At 35.1% G+C, this 22853-nt stretch overlaps 1 protein-coding gene across 3 annotated transcripts; it reads left to right on the forward strand.

Moving 5' to 3' along the window:
- The first annotated feature begins 753 nt into the window (after window positions 1–753).
- On the forward strand, window positions 754–22853 carry LOC119980859 (eIF-2-alpha kinase GCN2). 3 transcript variants are annotated; one of them, XM_038823664.1, is made up of 29 exons: window positions 755–1022; window positions 1949–2017; window positions 2100–2159; window positions 2250–2355; window positions 3239–3343; window positions 4513–4941; window positions 6486–6599; window positions 6689–6775; window positions 6898–6984; window positions 7079–7190; window positions 7722–7839; window positions 8736–8790; window positions 9027–9196; window positions 10864–11048; window positions 13740–13897; window positions 13981–14230; window positions 16001–16283; window positions 16357–16459; window positions 18049–18129; window positions 18221–18277; window positions 19452–19583; window positions 19667–19750; window positions 20089–20197; window positions 20282–20418; window positions 20803–20910; window positions 21541–21626; window positions 21729–21831; window positions 21921–22043; window positions 22401–22853. In XM_038823664.1, the coding sequence occupies exons 1-29, from the start codon at window positions 883–885 to the stop codon at window positions 22518–22520; spliced, it is 3771 nt and encodes a 1256-aa protein (XP_038679592.1). In that variant the 5' UTR covers window positions 755–882; the 3' UTR covers window positions 22521–22853. The 3 variants fall into 3 exon arrangements, with proteins under 3 accessions (XP_038679595.1, XP_038679592.1, XP_038679593.1); XM_038823665.1 differs by having other exon boundaries at window positions 16366–16459; XM_038823667.1 differs by lacking the exon at window positions 1949–2017 and having other exon boundaries at window positions 754–1022.

The following is a 22853-nucleotide window of genomic DNA, read 5'->3' on the forward strand; positions in this document are numbered from 1 at the left end:
ACTAGTTTGGCGTTTCAACCCACTACTAACTACTATCGAGTGAAAACAAGTCCTTTTTTTGTTTGAAAATTTCCTTAAAACTGTATATCTAATTTTCGGTATGTGTTTGTGATAATTTATCTAACAAAGTCGGTCAAATCTTTGTTACATAGCATTTGTGGGTGTCTGTAGTTGTTATCCACGTGCTATTTGTGTGATAATTTGCTCAAATTTTTGATAGTATGCAAATAAAATATCTCAAACTAATTTTCAATTTTGCATTACAATTAATAATAATAATATTTTTTATTTTTTTCAGTTTCTCTCGTTATATATATTACTTTTCTCTTTATTAAGACTTGTTTTTTTCCTCATAAAATTTGAATTAAATCAGCCAAATTCTATAATTTTTTGCTTTTTCTTAATTTTCTCATTATTCGTTATCATCCACAACAATCTTTTTGGAACAATATATTTAATCTGGATTTATGCGATGCTATCTGTTTGGTATATTTGTTTCATATTCTTATATTTTTATTTTTCGAAAAACAGAAAATAATGTCAAAAAAAGAGGAAAATAAAATTACTTGAAAATAGAAAAAAAAAAAAACATTCCAAACCAAACGGAGGCTACTGTTGCTTGTAGGGTTTATGGATTATCCCTCTTTTATGTTTAATACAATTTATGAACAGTAACGATTGACTTCTCTGTTTTTATGGCTTGCCATTAAAGGCGGCGAAAAAGTGATTTGAGTGATTTTGGGGATTAATTGAATTGAGGTTTTACGGGTTTTGAAGACCCGACGTGCGCATTACGTTTTCATCCAGCGAGATCTTGAATTGTGGTTTAGGGGCACGCAGACACAGAAAAAGGGGGTGTAGGGTTTGTGGGTATGTGGAAAAATGGGGCATAGTTCAAGGAAGAAGAAGAAGGGAGGGGGGAGTGGGAGTGGGAGTGGGAGTGGGAGGAGAAGCAAGGGAAAGGATCACGCTTTTCATGCCGATGAAGATAACGAGCTTCTTGCTGACGAGATCACTGCCTTGTAAGTGATTTATTGTTTTCACACTTCAAATTGGAAGCTTGAACTCTTTTGTCTGGAATTGAGTTTGATTTTCAATCTGGGTTCATTTTCAGTCCATGGCTTACATGTAGGATTGAATTAATTGACCATGATTGTACAGCTTAAGAATGAAAGATTTTAATGCCAGGTTCATAACAACTAAAGTATTGGTGTAGGTGATGTGGGTAAGACTATAGCATTTTAAAGGCATCGATTGTTTGATCTCATCAACTGGGAGAGGCAGTTCTTATGCTATTTCATCAGTTTACTTGATATCTGGTTAGAAGTATATTCCAACCTTGAATTTGTAATGAAATGAGTTTAATGCGTTAAGCTGAGTGTCCCCTCTCAGCCTATAATAATGATAACAACAATAAAACAAAAATGACTTATCAAACAAGAAAGAAAAAAAAAAAGTTATGTGGAGTGGCTGACTAACATCTTATTGTATTGATTTAGAGTGACAATTTGAGTTAGGGCATAAACTTTTATACTCATTCTTGCATTTCTTACAGCATTTAGGTGCATTTGGGGTGTCCCAAAACGTGGTATTATTTCTTCTTTCTGCATATGACCTGTATTATCTAGAAATTTGATGCCCTTATTGAAGCATCGGACATGTGCTTCTAGTTTTCGTAATGTCCTATTTATCTCATGTTTCCTTAAAGTTTTTATTTATTCACGAGGACTTAAAAGTAAAAACACTTGATCTTTTGCATCTATGGTCATATTTGTTGCTTTAAATTCCCTGTAAAATTGCATTATTAGAACAGTTTAGATCTTGGACCTAGCTCCTCTACAATGTAGGGATAAGGCGGTGCATTTGCCTCTCATAGAAGTTGCCACTAGTGTACAGGCCTGTGCAGCATATGATTTTTCATTTTTTGGATGCCTTTGCACAATTTTAGGTCTGCAATATTTCAAGATGACTGCACAGTTGTAATGGGATTGGCTCCTCAAGTTATTATTAAGCTCAGGTTCTTATAACTTTTGTATTGCCTGATATTCCATAATAAGCTTCTTTTTCTGTGAAGTTTTCAATATTGGTAATTTGAACAGGCCACACTCGAAGGATATGGGCTACGAGGATCTTGATGTTTCTGCTATTCTTTCAGTGAGGTTAGTGTTGTTGCACCTATTGTGACTTCCATATTCTGTCTACGCATACCTCGTCATTGCATTCTATTTCTATTTTATTTCTTTTCTCAGGTGCTTGCCAGGGTATCCTTACAAGTGCCCAAAGTTGCTGGTTACTCCAGAGAAAGGTGTGACAAAAAGTGATGTTGATAAACTGCTATCCCTTCTTCACGAGCAGGTGTTGTTGTCGTTAACTAAATTCGTTTGGTGATGCATGAAATTGATCCTTTTGACTTCCATGGTACCTGCACCCATATACATGCAATGCAAATAAATAAGGACGTTCATTTTCTTAACACTTTTTTGGGTTAACCGTCAAGCTGTAAAATCCCTGCGTTTCACTTGGATAACTTTTCGTTCATTGTCTCAATTTGAACAATAATTATATATTATTATTAAGAAATGCAGCAAGAGAGTACCACCCTTCATGAGAGAGAAATTACAAAGAATAGGATATATTAACACTAAACCAAAAATAAAGAGTATTCAACCAACGATTCTTGACCACCCTTATTGGGATTTCTTTCACTTCAGAGATCGTCTTTTTCCTCTTCCTCAAATGAATCAAAGACAGATCATGGGACTATATCTTCAATGCCTTTCTGGCCTTTTGTTGTGCTTCACTATTGGAAGTCCAAGAATAAAGCTCCATTTGTAATGACTAATGACCCAAATATTACCCACATTTATTCTTAAATCATCTTCTCAACTTTCTTACCCATTTACGATGAAGTCGTTGTTAATTGATTCTTCCATTCTTTGCATAGTTAATATTTACAGGTCAAGGCGATTCCTCTATACCAAAGATTGTTGATAATCAAAATCTTTCACCATTTAGCTGCTTTGAGTAAAAGGGCCACATTTCCCATTGTTACCGAGCAATGGATTTAGCACATATACTTTGCATATGTGTGTATGCATAAATTGACACATGCACACTTAGTTTATTTTCGATGAATTGTCTCTTATTTGGTGATGGTAAGATGGTTTCATGCTATTGGTACTGCTTCTTCTTCAAACATCTTATTCTGTGATATGATAGTTCTTTTATATCTTTTTAGGCAAATTCTAATTCTCGAGAAGGTCGGGTAATGATCTTCAATTTGGTAGAGGCTGCCCAAGAATTCCTCTCTGAAGTTGTTCGACTGGGTCAGTCAAATGATACTGTAAGCCCTTCCCTCAATCTGAACTACGGCGTTGGATTATTTTTCATTGTATTTGTACCAGACATTATTCTTTTTACATTGTTTGGTTGCTTGGCAATTTATTTCATTTTTGTTGAATAGGGTTTGTAGTTAGGTGCTGATTTCATATAATTATGACACCATTTTCGTCATTACATTTAACATCTTAAAGGTTTCATAGTTTCTTTTTATTGTGAAAAAATATAGGGATTGTCAAATTTTCTTTATGTGCTTTTTATGACACCTTTCGTTTTCAAGTTCTCAATGCTAAAGAGATACGTTGCAATTTTCTTGGATAAAATTTATTTTACTGTCGGGGGACCTTTTTGATAGAAAATTGAGGGAAGGCTTAAAAGGGTAATTATTTGCAGTTTAATTTTGCTTGGTTTGATTGCACCAGAGTCAACAGATTTCTTTTCTTCATTTGATAGTGAACTAGGACATAATGTAAGGCATTTCCTGTCTTGTGCTTAAAGTCCTTGTTAGTGCATTCTGCCATGATGCATTTACTAAACGATTGGGTCTTCAAAAACTTGTAAGCACTAAGCAGTAGTTCCCTTTTCACAGGCATGGAGTACTTTATTTGCTTGCTTTGTGCAATGTGCATCTATGGCGTAATTAACTTGCAAGGGAATATTTCGAGGGATTATAATTTCACATACATTTTTCCATAACTTCATGCTATTTTATCTTCTTGCTGATGCTTCCATTTAGGTTATGATCATTTCTATCTTTGGAATTTGGCTCAAATATCTAACAGTTGAGTAGGCTTGACAACAAATAATCCGGTTATTCTTCTTAGGTTAAACCGGAAAAACAATTCGGTGATTCTTTTGTGAATCTGTAATTTGCCTACTATTCCCCTCCCTCTCTCCAACTCCCCCCATCCCCACAAAATAACTCATAAAACATGAGAATAAATTAGTAGTCTGTGGTCGGGTGCTTGAGTGTGTGAACGCTCTATCTATAGCTGTAAGCATTTTTTTGGTGTTCATTTGTCTTTTTGGGTATAGATATTACACAGAATATAAATATATTAACCTTTTCGTGCATGCGGACACAAGCAATGTTCTTTTTTTTTTTTTTTTTTTTTTTTTTCGGTTTCTTTCCTCTGTTGTCACTTTCGCTTGGCTTGTCTTCACATTTGGCAGGTTCCAAGCTCCATTGCAAAGTGCGGTGACCAATTTGTTCAAGATGACATTACAATTTCAAGTAACAAGAGTGGCTATGCTAGGGGTCCTTTTGTTTTTGGTTTTCTAGACCTCTTCAGTGGCTCAGGAGAGTCATGGCATTGGAGTATTAAAATGGATGAAAATAAGGTGGCTGCTTCTACTGTACAATCTCAGGTCCTAAATGATTCAAAAGTTGGTTATGATGATTCTCATGCAAACAAGCTTGATAAGAATGCACAGCCATTGAAAGTGCAAGATACAAAGCAGGGTCCGGTGCAACCTCCTATTTCAAAACTAGATACACTTGAAGAAGATAATGAAGAGGACGATACAAGCATTTCATCTTCTAATTCATGTAGATCTCTGATCGAGGAACCTGTATGGAATTCTGCAAAAGAAGAGAAAGAGGTAATTAATTCAAATTGCATTATTATGATATTGCATGCCATAGGCTGCTCAAAGCATGAAAATTATTTTATCTTGTACAAACAGTTTTCTTTTTTGAAGTTTTAGATTATAAATATATTTTTCTCGATTAGCAGAAAGTATTCTCTGGATGAAGTCCTTCGTTGTTTGTTGTTTGCATATGACCGAGTCTTTCTGGTTGCGATTATATCCAGAATTTAGTTAAAAGTTGTAACATAGAGGCATGTCTTGGAATCTAGGTTTATTAGACTGAACAGGACTTGAACATGTCATAGAATGCGCAAATTGAATATAGATAGGAGAGGAGAAGAGGAGATGGTAAAATGAATGGAAAAGGTGTTCAAATGTGCAGGATCTTAATTAATAGTTCAAAATGACATAGTGACTGAAGAGCATGCATCTCATAGGATGAAAGTTGGCTAGATAAAGGGGAAGTATTCACCGTTTTTTTGTTAGCAGGTAACATGCCTAGAAAATAAATGTAGCTATGATAAGAATGTTGCTAGATCTGCAGCAACATAAGCAAATACAGGATCTCAATTAACATTATTCTATCTAAGGTAGAGATTGCTTTGATTGAAGGTAAGAGAGAATAGTGTAAATTGGCTCTGGAATGTGTAGCGCAAATATAGGAGCGCTCCAATACGTGAGAGAGAGAAAATTATGATATGCGAAGTATAGAAGTGGGAGGCTGAAAAGATATGGGTGGAAGTGATAAAGAAGGATGGATGAGATAGGATTAGTGGAGACTAGGTGAGCAATAGCACTGAGTTGAATGGAAATAAGGAGAATTTATGGAAGGCACTTAACATAATTTTTTCTTTGATGAGATAATGATGCAATTTTTCTTTGATTCCTTATCTGGGTAATCTTTGATAAATCTTTTGGTACATCTTTGTAACTTTTGATTTTTCTTGTGGTATCCCGCATTTGACAATTAATGGGTCTCCGTATCAGAACTTTAGCTGTAGCTAATGATTGAAATAGAGCGACAAAGATGATAAATACACTTGCTTCATTTAATCTCTGCAATTTTCAGGTTGAGCAAATTCTCATGTTGATCTATAAATTGGTAAATTTCTGTAATATGGGGATGTCATGTTTTAACAAATCAATAAAGAGAAGCGTTAGATCATCGAAATAAAGAAAAAAAATTCCCGTGACTCTTTTGCCTAACTGCTTGCCAGAAAAGTCATTCTAATTTCATTTTCACCACATCTGTAGTAGTTATGCTTGTGACTATTCCACTTCATAAATCATTTGTATAGTTGGTTAAAGTCTATAAAGATTTGGTATGGTAGAAATGGTGCCATAGATGAATGTACGATTATCAAACCTAATATTGCATATAAGCTGCCCCTATCAATAAAATTATTGTTTACATTTTATTTGGGGTAAAGGTCTATGTACATCTTGTATGTCCCTGACCCCGCCCATTGCAGGAGCCATGTGCATGGGTGTTGTTTACCTTTACATCTCATAAAAAAGAAAGAACATCCTTGATTTCATAGCATGATTCTCTGCAGGAGCATAGGACAGAGGATGATGGTGATTCAGAAAGTGAGTGTTCACTGTCATTGTCTCCTGCTTCCTTAGGTTATGGTCAAACATCTGAGAATGTTGAAAGGGATTTATTACTGGTAATTTTTTATTCCATTGCTATCATCCCTATGATAAATGTTCTATTTAATCCTAGTAATAGACTGTGTTTTGTATCCCTCTACTTCAGGTTCACCTGCTTCGCCTTGCATGTGCTTCTAAAAGTCCATTTGCTGATGCTTTGCCACAAATAGCCTCTGAACTATGCGATCTCGGTGTATGCAATTTGAACCATTCTGTTTCTCAACATGAAGAAGTTTTAGTCTTTTTCTTCAATATTCTAAAAAGTTCACTCATAATATTATCTCGATTGAACTGTTCTCTGATTACTTGGTTCAGTTTTTTTCAGAATGGGTGCGGGACTTAGCTTCTAAGCCATCTTCACTCTTTAGCAAAACCTTTGATCAAGTTTTCCACAAGCATATGGTTAGTTATTTGTTAGTCACTTCAAGTCTCTCTCTTGAGTTTTGACTTTAGATTTTGATTGATTTGCTATATGTTTTCTTGTTTTTTTATAAAGGTTTCATCTGGAGTATCTCAATTTTGGAAACCTGTAACTGATTCTGAAGGGCCAAATACATCTCTCCCAAGCTCTCGATATCTTAGCGACTTTGAGGAGCTGCATTCCCTTGGTATTTATTTCTCTAGTATAAAATTAACTGAATAAGTTCAATTATATCTTTACACTTAATTTTGTGTTGTTTTAATAATAATTCAGTTAAAAATATTGCTGATACTATGAAAATTTCATTGAAATTTTGCACATAAGAGGGTAAAGCAAATGTGTTCATACTTTAGGAATTAGGATATTTGATATTTTTTTGAGGTAAGGTAGAAAATTCTTAAATTTTGAATTTCCTTAAAAAGTTTGGATGCAACCATTTCTTATGACGTTGTTATTCCATTTGGTATTTGAAGCTGGAAAGGTTTAGTATTTAGTTGGTTTACTCAATATGAGATATATATATAATTATATATATATATACATGTATATGTACTTAATTTTATATATATCCTTAGGACTTGAACCAGGATGACAAGGTACAGTATCCTCTCACGCTTGTAATAATAATAATGAAAAGAACATGACTTATCAATATTCATAGGTTGTATTTTCTTCATACTTATACTCTACTAAAGGTCTTCCTTTCTCTTTGTGATAGGCCACGGGGGTTTCGGCCATGTTGTATTGTGCAAGAATAAGCTGGATGGAAGGCAGTATGCTGTGAAGAAAATCCGTCTTAAGGACAAAAATTTACCAGTTAATGAACGAATATTGAGGTATATTATTTCTAAACCTTTTAAGGGAATTGGAAAAGTGTAAAGTTTCCAATTTTTTTCCGAAGTTATACCTGATCAACTATGACTTAAAGGATTTGGTGGAATTCTACACCTCTTGCAAAACCAGTGAAGTTTTAACCCATTTTCCCAGCAAGTGGAAATTGCTTTTTTTTTTTAAAATAATTTTTTAATGACTGTCTTTCCTATGCACCTTTTTCTGATGAATAATTGTCTAATTGAATATGGTGCTTTTTTGATCAAGTGTAACAATTTTGTGGAAGATCTGGGGATGCTAGAGCATTGGGATTAAGGCTGATAATGATGGTGTTTGCATGTTAGAATTTGAAATAAGATCTTGTATTTTTCTGACCTTTGTCCTTTTGTGGCTTTTCTGCCACAAAAGGCTGATAATGATGGTCTTTGCATGTTAGAATTTGAAATAAGATCTTGTATTTATTCTCCCCTTTGACCTTTTGTGGCTTTTCTGCCCCACACTTTTCTGGTAGATTTTACGTCTTCCTTCCCACTTTTATTTTCCTGTCTTGTTGTTAGCATTACATGTTGCTTCTGAAGATAGTTGGTAGCTACTACTACAGCTTCTAACTTCATGTCATTGCTTTGTGCTTCTTTTTTATTGTTCATATAAAATTACTTGTTATCTTGTTGCTTGATCTTCAGTTTTTGTTACCCTGAACAGTTAATTCCATTATGCCTCTATGTGCGTATGATGGTTCAGCTGTTTGTGATTTGCGTCATTGAAACATCTTCATTTGAGTGTAAACCTATTTTGTTATGTCATAATCTTCTTAACCATTGCTTTATAATTTGCGACCTTTGATTTTGGGATTTGATGCCATTTTTAACGTTGTTTCTATCAACTATTGCGAGTTAAACAGAGAAGTAGCCACACTTTCAAGGTTACAGCACCACCATGTGGTCCGTTACTATCAGGTAATTGATATTTTAGGTTTTCATCTAATGGTTTGCTAACTCATTCAGTTATGGCTTTTGCTTCTTGGAAGGTTTTTGTTTTCTCTTGTCGTACTTACAGCATTTACTTGTAGAGAATGCTGTAATAAGTAATGACATTAAATTTATTTATCTTTTTTGAGGCTAAAACATCGAAAAATTCTTTTGCTTATACTTGGGTGGCTATTATGGTTGTAATCATTACAAGTCTCTTCTAGGCATGGTTTGAAACTGGAATTACTGGTCCTTTCGGTGACACCGCTCGGGGTTCAATAACTGCTGTGAGCTCCACATTCAGCTTCAGGGACTCTAGCGTGTCAGATAACCCCGGGCAGGAAAATAAATCTGAGTCAACGTATCTGTATATTCAAATGGAATATTGCCCAAGGTAAAACAATTATATGTTTCTGTTGTGTTTTTTTTACTCTTCTATTTATGCTCCTTTATCCTTCTTCCCTAGCTTACATTTTTTTTTTCTCATCTCACTTTGTACATTAGCAATGAATGAAGGTTTTATAAAGTGTGTACTGTTTGCAGCTCTACATGCACTTAAGTATAAAGCTCTCATAGAGCCAGCGGCAAAGTGTTGCACATATATATATTTAACAAAGCACGGGCTTTTGAAATGTAAAGAATTATTAGCTGAGTGTAAGGTCTTTGACGTATAGTGATGACCAAAAGATAAGGTAAACAACTCTCATACATAAGGCTTCCGTAGTGGGCGGCTTCAAGGATACCACAGACCTTACCCCCCACATAATATGTGGGGAGATTGTGAGGTAGGAAGCTAGAAGTCATTAATTCTAACTAATATTTACCTAATTTTATGTTTTCATAAGTTAGTTTTTTATTGGGTCTATTTTAACTAAGTTACTTTTAGTTTTCTTAGTAAGGGTATCGTCGGGATTTCCAGGTGTATTGGAATTTTGATGTTTAAAATATTTCTATTAGTCTTTCATTAGATTATCGTCCCAAGTCAAGTCATAGGTATAATAGAGTTGTATTAGTTTACCTTTACGAATCCTAGTACTATTTGAAGGAAGTTTTTGTATAATTAGGATTATTAGGAGTCTATATATATGGATGTAATTTATCAAAGATGAAAGAATAATATTGAGAGTTTTTATACAAAGTAACAATAGGAGAGATTCTTTACATGTTCAGTGAGAGACTGATACACACTTGGTGAGAGATTTAGAGGGGAATGTGAGTTTATCTGATCCAACCTGAGAGATTCAGTGTGATACTCTGTTTTCAGTTTTAAAAACCGAGGAATTGGGAAATTTTTGTTCTAGGGTTCTTGATTTTTGGGATTAATTTGGCGGTTAAGAGTTTTTGGCTTGCTCAATCCTAAATAGATCCTACATCACTAGTTTTAAAAACTACATCAAGTTATTTCTTGGAATTGAACCTATGACCTCTAGCTTGCACCCTCACAACTCTACCATTGGACCACACGTTCGTCTTTGGGGAAGACCAGTGGATATTAAGATAAATAAAATTGTTTCATTTTAGATTTTTATCAAATTGAATGTTTTATTGACTTTATGCAGCTGCACATTATCTGTTGGTGTAAGTTCCATATTGTCCTTTTATAATAGAGATTCAATCTAGGTTTGTTTTAACTTCCAAAAAAGAAAAATAAAAGAATTTGAAGAAGGTGGTTCATGAGCATTCTCAATAATTTGTTAATGATTTGAAATTGAAACATGTCAAGATTGAATGCTAAGATATGGAAGAACAAACTTATATATAGAAACTAAAAGTCCAAAAGACAGTCAAACTATTAATAGATGCTAAGATAATTCCCAAGATATTCTAAAAAACTGTTCGCTTCTTGATAATTCCCAAGACTTAAAAGTCAACAAAAAGTCATTATTGCTAAAGTTTCTGCATCTGCAAATTATTTTCAAACTTATGAATAGTTTTGCCGCTTCAATGCTCCAGCTTATTTCCATGAATATTAAAATTTACACATTCTTTTTGGAGATTTTTTTGTTGTCATGGTTTCTTCTACTGTACTTTATTAATTTGGTTTATATGAATGGTTTGAAGGACTCTTCGCCAGGTTTTTGAATCATATGATCATTTTGACAAAGAATTAGCTTGGCATTGGTTTCGGCAAATAGTAGAAGGTTTGGCTCATATACATGGTCAAGGAATCATTCATCGGGACTTAACCCCAAGTAATATCTTTTTTGATGCTCGCAATGATATCAAAATTGGGGATTTCGGTCTTGGTAAGATCCAGATTTTCTAACATGATTTTTCTGTTACTTTTTCCCTTACGTTTATGCCTGAGCATATGGGATATGCAATACATCTATGCCTGAGCACACAAGATATGCAATCCATACTGTTTTTGTTGTACGATATATTCTTATTTAATATTTTCTATGTTGTTCAGCTGCCAAGTTTGTTAAATACCTTTTTTCGGTTGTATAGAAAAAAAAAAATTAAGTGGCAGGAAGGCGGTGGAAGCCTTTCAAACAACATTTCGAAGTGCAAAACCTGTAATCTAGGAATACATCAAGGGGTGTTTCTATTTCATTTCAATACTCTATTATCTACCTTGCTTCCACCCTTAGTTAGGTCTTGCTTCTACACTTAGTGACATGGCATGTTAAGACTCCACAACTATTGTAACTTTAATGGCTATTGGGTTAAGGATTGATATAGGTTCTGGAATGATTTGGGAGGGAAGGTTGTGACTATAACAGCTATCTAGTTGCTAACAACAAAGAGTTACTCCTTGAGGATACTCTGTCACTGAAATTTATTTACTAAGGTTGTTTAACGGGCACATTGATGGATGTAGAGGGAGGATAATATGTGTGGGCTTAGGAATTTTATCAAGGTATGGTACATATTGAAGAGAAATGAGTAAAAACCATTTGTTGAACAGTAGCAGAGAACAGCTGGACCCATTTGTTTATGTTAATGAAACACAGATGAAAGAGCTGAGGTTTAAGGTGTACTGTTTCAAGTTTGGTTAGGTTGGTAAAATAAGGTTTGAAACTTAGTGCAAATTACATAAATTATTCAAGGAAGTCAAGAAAATATAGAAAGTGTCTGCACATCTTGCATATAATTTTCTGTTACGAGATTGGAGGTATCATGGGAAAAACTTATGATTGAGGTTCCATCATTTTTTTTTGGGATTGCTATGATTAAAGAGGCATTATATACCCTTAAAGTCTCAACAAATTCCTTTGAACTTACATTAAGATGCAAGCATATCTGACCCCTTAAGATTTCCTTTCCAAGTTTCTACCATGGGTAAATATATAACAGGTGTATTGGTGCATTTGAGATCTTAAGCGAGAAAGAATAAATTTTCTACATGAGGTCTAACAGACAAGTTGATGATTTAGGTTTGGGAAGAAACTATTTATTCATCTATTGTTGATTTTGTTGGATCAAATTCTGATTTTATAGATCACATCCTGTGGAACTGTCCCTGGTCTCAAAACATATGGAATATTTTCTGTAACCTTGTTGGTATTAATTGGTTAACCACTTTTCTGTGGAAGATGAATTAGTAGCTTTGAATTACCTGGCTAGTCTCTGGACCATATGGAAGTAGAGGGACCTTCAACCCTTTGATAACATTGGTTCTTCAATTCAATTTCATGCTGATAACCTCTTTGCTACTTAAAAGATTCGGTTTTCCCATTCTCGTGACAATTTGCATGAGGCAATTTATCGAGCCTCAGTGAATTTTCTTGTGCACCTCCTGTGTGCCTATAATAAATTATTTTCCATACCAAAAAAAAATTATTGTTGGATCTGTTTGGTTGGAAGTCGGTTTAGGCTTGTTAAAATTAGTTACTTTGTCATTCAACCCCATAAGTTAACTTGTTGTGTTGTAGAATTTCACATCATTTATACTTATTCTAACCCTCCCTCTCACGTGTGGGCTGAGTAATCCGACAGCCCAACACATGCACAAGAAATGAGGCTCAACACTAGTGCTACTCTCATACAAGGCCCACACTTGGGGCAACAACAAACACAAACAAAGACCCACACTTGGGGCAACAAGAAATGAGGGTTTAAATTGCGGAAGCTAGGGTTTGAACCCAAGACCTCCCACTCCAATTCCTTGTTAAGATTAGTTACATCACTTATACGTATTCTAACAAAGCCAAATGTCTTAAGCATGTTGGAATGTTTATCCTACGCAAGAAAGCATGCGTACTGCAGATATGATGATATAGATGACATGGTATAATATATTTTTTAATGGATATGTACAATCATATATCTGTGTTTAAGTATGTCGATCACATTTCGTGTAACAAATTGTTCTCTTTGGTTTGATCATATTTTGGAACCTTAAAAGGACCAAAAGTTAGAAAAAAAAAAGTCTTTCGTACATATATTAAAACAAACTGAACAAGATATTTGAGAAGAAAACTTCATCGATTTGGTTTAGTTTACCCGTACTGTGCAGTTGTGTTATATTATAGTGATGTCATGAGTGTTACTTTTTTGAATGAAGAGTTTCATTGCAGGGCACCGTGGGGTGCCACCCAAAAGCAATACAGAGGGATGTTATGAGTGTTATTTGTCTACTTGTATAAGGGATATCATCGCCTTTACAATTTTTTGATTTTCACATGCTCTGTCTTGGAATGATTAATATTCGTGATTTCATAAATCATGGCTTTCAACTTGAACTTCCAGTGCAGTTTTTAATCATCATAGACTATTTTGAACCCGTGCTAGATCTTGCTGTGGAAAAGAGAATGAGTTGACACAGAGGACTTTTTACTAATTTGTTTCAAGATTGTATTTTTTTCCCTGTAATATGAAATTTTGTTAATCAGGAAATGAATTGATATTTACCTTGTTAACCTGAAAGTGATTTGAGGTCATGCAGATGATCAGGTATATCACACTTCATGTTTTGGATTTTTGTTTTTCAGCTAAGTTCTTGAAACTAGAGCAGCTGGATCAGGATTCGGGGTTTCCTACCGATACAGCCGGAGTTTCTGGTGATGGTGCTGGGGTTACTGGTCAAGTAGGTACCTACTTTTACACTGCTCCTGAAATAGAACAGGGCTGGCCGAAGATTAATGAAAAGGTAGATTTCTTGTCAGGTATTTATGCTTTTACCTCCATTCATTGCTTATCTTGGTGTGATTTCTGATTCGTCTTATAATTCAGGCTGACATGTACAGCTTAGGAGTTGTATTCTTTGAGCTTTGGCACCCTTTTGCTACTGCAATGGAGAGACATATCGTTCTATCTGATTTGAAACAGAAAGGGGAACTTCCTCAGACTTGGGTTGCCGAGTTTCCGGAACAAGCATTGCTGTTGCAGCGTTTAATGTCATCTAGTTCTTCTGAGCGTCCATCTGTCACAGAGCTCCTGCAGAATGCATTCCCTCCACGAATGGAGTACGAATTATTGGATAGTATGTAATGAAGAACTAAGCATCTACATCTGTGAATATGTTTGTTATTTTGGTCTTAAAATTTTAGTGCTACTGCATAAATGCTTTCATGACCACACAGCAAATTTTTAGGCAATAGCTTTGGAAAGATGATAAATAAAAGGCAATTAGGACAGGCTCTCTTCAAATTGTGAGTTACATGTTTATTTTTTTAAGTGCTACACATGCTCATGCATTAAAATCATGTTGATATATGTGGGCTTTTAATATGTTTGGAAAGTACCTTTGGAATTTCTTGAAATTATATTCTATTGAGATTAAGATTAGTTGGGAGTTCGCACAATATGCAGGATGGACTTGCAAATATAAATTCTGAAATTCTAGCTGATAATGAATAAAAAAGTTTATTTTGTAAACACGAATCTATTAGGCATAATTTTTTCAGAGAAATAGCTTTAAATAGATAATTATTGTATATATAATCAAAAAATATATACAAATAAACTAACAAAATTTAACTAAATAGAACTACTATGAATTTTTTACTTTCTTTAGTATTATTAATAGGTAGAATTCTAAGTGAATTGTTATTATTAAATTTTTTTATTATTTTCTTGTTTTATAAGTGAAATAGCATAATCAAATTAAATATTGGGGTAATATTTTGAGTAATGTAGCTCTAACAAATTATTATTGGTTTTTAATTATTATTAAGGTTATAGAATTCTAATTGAACTACTTTTAATGTTTTTTTCCTTTTTTATTGTTTCGTTTTTTATTTGGTGCCACATGGCTCAAAGTATAAGCTCTAAAATCTTTTGCTTTTAAATGGTAGTATAGATGGGCTAGGAGCCTAGGATGCTAAAGTGGATATGATAGATGTTTAGTCTGTGATGATTGACACTTGTGAAGGGTTGTGAATTGGAGTTCTTTGATGTTTTCTTTGAGTTTTTTGTATTGAGGAAGATGGAGGAGTCCGTGAGGTAGATAATTTGGACTTGCCTCGGAATATTGTGTTTAATCTTATATTCAGGTCCATTATGACCAACTCATGATGCTATAACTTTCAAAGTTTGTTTTATCCCCTTTATTTCGTTTTGGTTGTTGGAATGTTTAACGTATTACCATTATTTCTTTTTTGTTTTATTATTTATTTTTATAATGTTTTCTTTTTGTCATCTCAATAGTGGAACAATGAATTACCATTATGTCTACTATTCAGTGCTAGAAATTTGTCCCAACCTTTATTTTAAATAATTTTTAGTCGAGTTATGTGCCATAGATTATGACTAGAGCAATGGTTGAGTCGTGGACCGAGTAAAGACTGAAGCAGGGCCACTCTTGGACTGATCAGGTGTTTTCTTTTGGTTTTGTGCTTAGAATGTGATTGAAACTTGGGTATGTTTGATAGGGTTGAGCTTCATTAATATACATCTTTTTTCAAGTTCCGTTGTAGCTGGAGGGTCGTTATATGAATTCTTTTCTCTCTTAAAACTCTGGAAATTGTGAACTGTAGGAGTTGTATTCTACTGCTCTGTCTCCTTTTCCTTTGAAATGTGAACAATAGTATGACTCTCAGACGTATAACAAGGTAGGTGTCAAGTTGTATTTCAGGATGAAAGGATGAAAGGGTGTTGGACAGAAAGTGATTAGAGGGAACTAAAAATTTAGAAGGGGCAACCCTTTTTAATTCTTATTTGTGGGGAGGGATGGATTTACGGTTTGCATTGTTCATGAAGTTGCTCAATCAGATAATCTATTATCAGCTTGACTAAGAATGTTTCTCTACAGATATTCTACGAACAATGCAAACATCCGAGGACACAAGTGTGTATGATAAGGTTGTGAATACCATCTTTGACGATGAGGCTTTAGAGATGAAAATCCAGCGTCATTGTGCTGGTAGATTGAGGATGGACCGAGATGGCATGCCCTCTATCCAGTACACAGATGTCAATACTGAGCTTCGTGATTATGTTATTGAGATTACCAGGGAAATGTTTAGAAAACACTGTGCACGGCATCTGGAAGTGATACCGATAAGCTTACTGGATGATTCGCCTCAGTTTAATAGGTTCTTCTCAATCCTTTTCGATATTTTATTCCCTACTGTTGGTACTTAGGACTATCTAATTATTGATATTTTGCATGATAAGGAACACTGTCAAGCTTCTGACCCATGGAGGAGATATGCTCGAGCTTTGTCATGAGTTACGTCTGCCTTTTGTTTCTTGGGTCATTGCAAACCAGGTATTTCATGAGACTGAGATTGTTTTTGACCCTCATTGTTGCATGTTATTTGATTTTGACCCTCATTGTTGTATGTTATTTTTCCGTTTCTTCTAGTGAAAAGAAAAGCAAATTAGACAACTGACACCTCCCCCCCCTCCCCCCCACACCACACACACACACACACACAAAAAAAACTCCTCCTGTTTTCTCATTCATTACCAACTTTTTGCTCTTTCATGTGAATTCCTATTATTATTAGTGGAGAATTTTGTATATAACGTAGGTTTACATTGTGCTTCAACCTAATTATGACCGTTTTGGATTTCATGATTATTCCTGTTTTGCACGCATAAACAACATAGTGGCTGTTCTTTATATCTAGTGGGTCTTTTATCATGTAAGGTCTCATAGAAGGCTTCTCAAGAAAAATTCTTGCTTTGATTTTTTTTATTGAGAAGCTATATGGTCCAGTGGTAGAGTTGCAGGGGTGCAACCTAGAGGTCACATGTTCAATTCCGAGAAACAGCCCCCCCACATATTATGTGGGGGAAGGTGTGCATACATCCTACATGTCCCCTACACTGTCCACTGAGGGAGCCTTGCGCACGGGAATTGTTTTACTTCTTTTTTTATGTGGGGTTGAGGGGGTGGAATAGAACAAGGGCTTTTTTTTCTTTTGGTGAAGGGCCTTTCAAGTTTTTTTTTTTTTGTAGTGTTGACTGTTGATTACATATCAAAAGTCCAAGATAACAATAGGAAACCATGCTTGGATGTGCACTCTTATGTGGAAAATTGGTGTTAGGAAAGTATGTAACAGTAAAAATAGTTTTCATTTTTATTATATGCTCCTTCACAGTAAATGTGAGAATGAGAAGAAGCATGTCTTGAAAATTTTCCAGGGAAGCTGAATCACCAGGAGTTTGATATTGGAAGATGGATTTTCATTTCATATTCTTGATATTTATGTCATACGTATATACTTGTTCATGATTGATAGGACAAAGATTTGAACTGCTTTTACAGTTCATTGTCTACTTCATTTTGTTAATTTGTCATATAACATGACTTAACTCTTTAGTTTTGTTACCTATTTAACTTGATTGCAATCATTTTTGAGCTTTAATCTGGATGTAGTAGCTTTTTACTATCATTAATTGGTTATAAACGAAAAGAATACCAAATTCAAGGCACTTATCAGGAACATAGTAAAAGTGTTGTGGCAGATATAAATCATTAGTCTGAATTATATGTAAGGTTTCCACCAAAGTATTACAAAGTTACTCCTTTCCTTCAAATAGCAGATGTTCTAAATAAAGTTGTCTGGGACAACGCAGCCTTGTCCCAGGGTTTTGGTGAGGACCCCATCATGTTCAATGTGGGGCTTCTGTCATAAGATGAGCTTTCATATGTTAGATGTGGTGAATAAGTCTATCGAGGATATGGAAATTGTCTTTTTTGGTTCAATTGACTATGCGTGGAACTCTCCTATTTGCATCATTCCCTTTTTCTGTGATTTTTATTTTTTTAGTCGCTGCTTTCTTAACTTTCAGTAATTTATCAATAATAGAGCCTCAGCTATTTTTCATTTTCTTTTTATTCCCTTGTAGAAATTTTCGTTCAAACGATATGAAATATCATCTGTTTATAGGAGAGCTATTGGCCATTCACCACCAAATCGATATCTTCAGGTGTTTCCTTGAGTTTGTTTTGGAATGTTGATGCTTTCTTGTCACTATAAATTTTGCCCTTTCCTTAAATTTCTCCATGTGTTGTTAATAGGGTGATTTTGACATTATTGGAGGTGCATCAGCTTTGACAGAAGCAGAGATTATTAAGGTTATGTTCGTTATTTCTTTTTTTTGGAAGGCAAGAAGGTTATGTTCATTCTGGTGCATTTTAAGTGCTCATCTTCTTCTAATGCTATTCTAGTTGTTTCTTTTAATTAGAGAAGGGGAGAGAGAGAGAGGGAGAGGAGAGAGAAGCAAGTCACTCCCGTATTGATGTAACGAGTCAAAAGTCGTCGTATTTGATAACCAATATATGAAAGGATAAAGTGTCGAACCTCATACGGCGACATGAATTATAGCAGTTTGACATGTGTCATAGAGTGACATCACTGGAATTTATTTTGTGCTTAAAACGTGAGTCAGCTTAGATGAGCCACCAGACCAGCGAAAAGATAGTGGACCTTGAATTTCTCAAACTGTCTAATTGTGTTATGATTCTATTTTCCACTGAGGAATTCTATCTGGTGTCAGCCTCATACCATCATACGGTTACATGAATGACGGAATGGAAAAACTTTATTAAAGGGCTGACCAAAGTAACAGAAAAACAATCTTGAAAATTACTGATGCTGCTATCTAAAGCTTTTTCAATCTGGTCTTTATACCTGCAAAAGCTCTTTCGTTTCTGTCCTGCCATAGTTTACAATGTGATAGCAAAGGGACCATTGAAAGCAACGTCTTTTTCTACTTGTTAGTACAAACTGCTGACCATGCCTCACTCTCTCCCCTTCTAGAGAGGGTTGGACACAACCCAAGCGATACCCAAGAACTTCTGAGTCAAGTCCAAGAAACATCTGGACCATTTGCAAGATGACTAACTGTGATTCGATGACCCTGCAGTATATGTGATCCAGTGTCCCACTTGCTAGGAAAATTGGTATTCATGCAGAAATTGGTGGTGATTCTCAGCAATGGAATTTTCGCCCTTTTGTTCTTTGAGTTCAATTGAAAACATTGACTGTATTTAGAACAAATAGGGTTAGGATATTCCTCTCAGTCACCATGGTATCTACAAATCCGTCATCTAATAGTGAATTAGCATACATAGACTGCCTAGTGGTGTCAATAGTTCCATGAACTAGGTTTGAATTTTTAGTTTTAGCGTACCCTGAATTGGTCTATCATATCTGTAGAAATTTTATTGTATTACTCAAGATTTGACCCTGCATTGGAAATGTTGATCTGCCATATTTGTAAGCTCATACCTTTGACTTATTTGTCAGGTGGCAATGGACATTTTGACTTGTTTCTTTCATGGAGACTCATGTGATGTTCACCTAAATCATGGAGACCTATTGGAAGCTATTTGGTCTTGGGTAGGAATCAAGCCAGACCATCGGCAGAAAGTAGCAGAGGTATATTTATTGATGTACTGATGGGTTATGACTTAGTATGTGAAAGTTTAACTTATAGAATTCTTTCTTTTCCTTGATTGAAGCTTCTTTCAATGATGGGCTCTCTGCGTCCTCAATCTTCTGAACGCAAGCTGAAATGGGCAGTGATAAGGCGTCAGCTTTTACAGGTTTGATGAATATTTAGAGTATTTAAAGGTGCGATTTCTGTAAAAGCTGAAATGGGCAGTGATAGTCTTAACAGGTTTCTTTTGACTGGAAATTGTGATTTATGTGGAGTAAAATCCCTCCCTTCTTTTATACCTTTAATTTGAAAGGTGATTGACATAGTGAACTTTGAAGTGCACCGCATGGATTGCATTGTAAACCAGTATACGGTATCCAAATCAAGATTCCAAGGGGCATTGCGGATCCCATTTGATGAAAAGGGCATCAAGACTGCTTGTACTTCATGTAGTGCGATTTGAAATCAATACTCATGTTCTAAACCAAGTTTTTTTGTTTATAGGAACTCGATTTAGCAGAAGAGATTTTAAATAGATTGCAGACTGTTGGTTTGAGGTTCTGTGGCTCTGCTGACCTGGCTCTCCCTAGATTGAGAGGAGCCTTGCCATCTGGTGTTGTTCATTGCTTTACTGTTTGTTGGCCATATAGTTTCTAAAGGAAGTTTATACTCATTGTAAGTTCTGATATCACTGTAGACAAGCCGACGCGAAAAGCACTTGATGAGTTGTCAGATCTCCTTAGCTACTTGAGAGTCTGGAAGATTGAAAGCCATGTATACATAGATGCACTAATTCCACCGACAGAGAACTATCACAGAAATTTGTTTTTTCAGGTATCATTGCTACAAAATTGCGAGCATGTGTGTTTTCTTCATTCTTATGTTCTTCTACAGCACTATGATAACTTGGTTACTATTCACTGCTAACATGCTAAAAGCCTTAACTTTTTGACTCTTGACCATAATTTTAAACTAAACTCAACTCATGTAGCAGTAGACATCCTTATTAGCATGTCTAGATATACTCTTCTATTTAATCTGATCATGCAGTTGGACAACCCTTTAAAACCCAATATCTTGTTGTCAATAAATTCCAGCAGTAGTTTCTTAACCAAAATCTCCAATGACCAAATCTCCCAAAATTTACTATAGTCGTTTAGATTTAGAGTTCATAATCATATATTTTGATTACTTCAAGTAGATCTCTGATTTTGCCAGATATACTTAACAAAGGAGGACATCGTTGGCTCACTAATTGAAGGTGCATTGGTTGCTGTTGGTGGTCGCTATGATTATTTGCTACATCAAATGTGGGATCATGAATATGTATGTCATAAACCTGAATCCTTTTCCCTAATTCTCTTGCATTGAGTCCTTTTTCCTTTCTAAAGTCATTGATAAAAAAACATAAATGATGTAGAGAACACATAAATTTGCATGTGCAGATCTATTTGGCAATGAAATATTAAAAATGTAACTCCTTATCTTATTTGTAAAGAAAAGTTACGTTGTTTAAAATGTAACTCCTTATCATATAGTTTGTCAGAAGGATGCCCTTTCTTTCTAACTTTGCTAAGCTGTGCGCTTCATTTATTGATCATCTTATTTTATAGTTTTTGCATTGATGGAATGCTAATAGGCTTCTTTGTCCCTGAATATGTCACTTCATAATCGAAGCTCGATTTTTAGTGATTATGGCAGAATATGTCATGTTACAGCTGCCAATGGTGTCGTTCAGTGGTCTAGGCAGTCTCTGCCTCTGTCAACAAGTGTAGTTAAATTTTAGTATGCAGAATAGAGAATCGCAGCATAATTATGAGTTTTTTATGCTAAGTTGTAGGAGAATACAGATGCTTCAGAGTTTTCACTTTGATATTCATTGGTTTTTAAGCTTGATATATGTTGAAGGACATTTTGTTTTTCACTAGTTACGTTTTTTTTTTTTTTTTAATTCAGAAAACAAATCCTCCTGGAGCTGTTGGAATCAGCCTTGCACTAGAGACGATGATTCAGTATTCTCCAGTAGATTTGAAACTTATGCGGTTAACTTTTTCTTTATCCTTTTTTTTTTTCCGTATTGCTCATTCTTTACATTTGCAATTGCTTTTCAAGCCTGGGTCTTTATCCTTCTGCATATGTTGCAGGAATGAAGCTTGCACCGATATTCTTGTTTGTTCAAGGGGAGGAGGAGGTTTATTGGTGGAGCGAATGGAACTAGTTTCTGAACTATGGGAGGAAAATATAAAGGTTGGAAACTGAATATTTCATCAAATCATATTGTAGTTGCTTAAGGCACTTTGTTTGATCTTTGCCGACTATTTTTTAATGTCTCTCAGGCTGAGTTTGTTCCAGTTCCTGATCCAAGCCTCACAGAGCAATATGAATATGCCAATGAGCATGATATAAGGTGTCTGGTAATCATACGAGATGCAGGTCTGTCGCCAACAGGATTTGTGAAGGTAATGCTAAAATGAGTGCTTTAAAATATATTTTCTCATTGCAATGACATTATTCTCTGAATCTCTGTGATTAACTAGGTCATGGGAACATGGTCTCTCCCAGAGCCAAATGCCCATTTCCAGTCCTAAGTTATAATCAGGGTGATTTTCTTGAGATTGTTCCAAAGTAACGTAAATAATATGGTCATGTGTTCCTCGTAGGTGAATTAAAATATCATGCAACTGTGCTTGTGCACGCTTTTTCTTCTGTTGTACGTTTTTGTTGTTTTGAGTTTCAATTGTCAACCCTCGCACATCGTAGCTAAATTTCTTTTTTTGAGAACATGTGTAGCTGATTGATTTGTCCCGTTTTGCAAGGTTCGCCATCTTGAACTTAAGAAGGAAAAGGAAGTCCGGAGAGACAAGCTGACGAAGTTTCTATTAGAGGCAACGGGAACACAATTCAGAAACCCTTCTCTCTGGATTCATGATGTTTGAGTTGCTGCCATTGCGAGATGCCTTATTTCTTTTCAAGAGGGGCATATGTATTATCGTCCATTGTTTGGTGGGAAGCAAAAGTGCAGATTAGATGCTTATGCGACCTTAGTTATCCATGGGGTGTCTTCTGTGTATATATCAAGTGAATAAAGCTGCTGTTCCTTTGTTTATGTTATATGTATGTACTAGGGGACGACCCGCGCGATGCAGCGGGTAAATTTTGATTTTGTTTTTTGGGTATGTAAGTTAGACTGTGCGTACTGTAGTTGTTAACTCATTTTTGTTAACTATAGTTAACGTTGGTTAATGAAGTAATTTATGTTTTATGGTGAA

This window comes from Tripterygium wilfordii, chromosome 16 (assembly GCF_013401445.1).
Source record: "Tripterygium wilfordii isolate XIE 37 chromosome 16, ASM1340144v1, whole genome shotgun sequence".
Taxonomy (NCBI): domain Eukaryota; kingdom Viridiplantae; phylum Streptophyta; class Magnoliopsida; order Celastrales; family Celastraceae; genus Tripterygium; species Tripterygium wilfordii.

Excerpts from the sequence above, each read along its gene's own strand:
- LOC119980859 (XM_038823664.1), top strand. The coding sequence starts at position 883 with ATGGGGCATAGTTCAAGGAAGAAGAAGAAGGGAGGGGGGAGTGGGAGT. Across the intron at positions 13,898-13,980 it reads GGCCGAAGATTAATGAAAAG|GCTGACATGTACAGCTTAGG; the intron begins GTAGATTTCTTG and ends CTTATAATTCAG. Across the intron at positions 18,130-18,220 it reads CACCAAATCGATATCTTCAG|GGTGATTTTGACATTATTGG; the intron begins GTGTTTCCTTGA and ends TGTTGTTAATAG.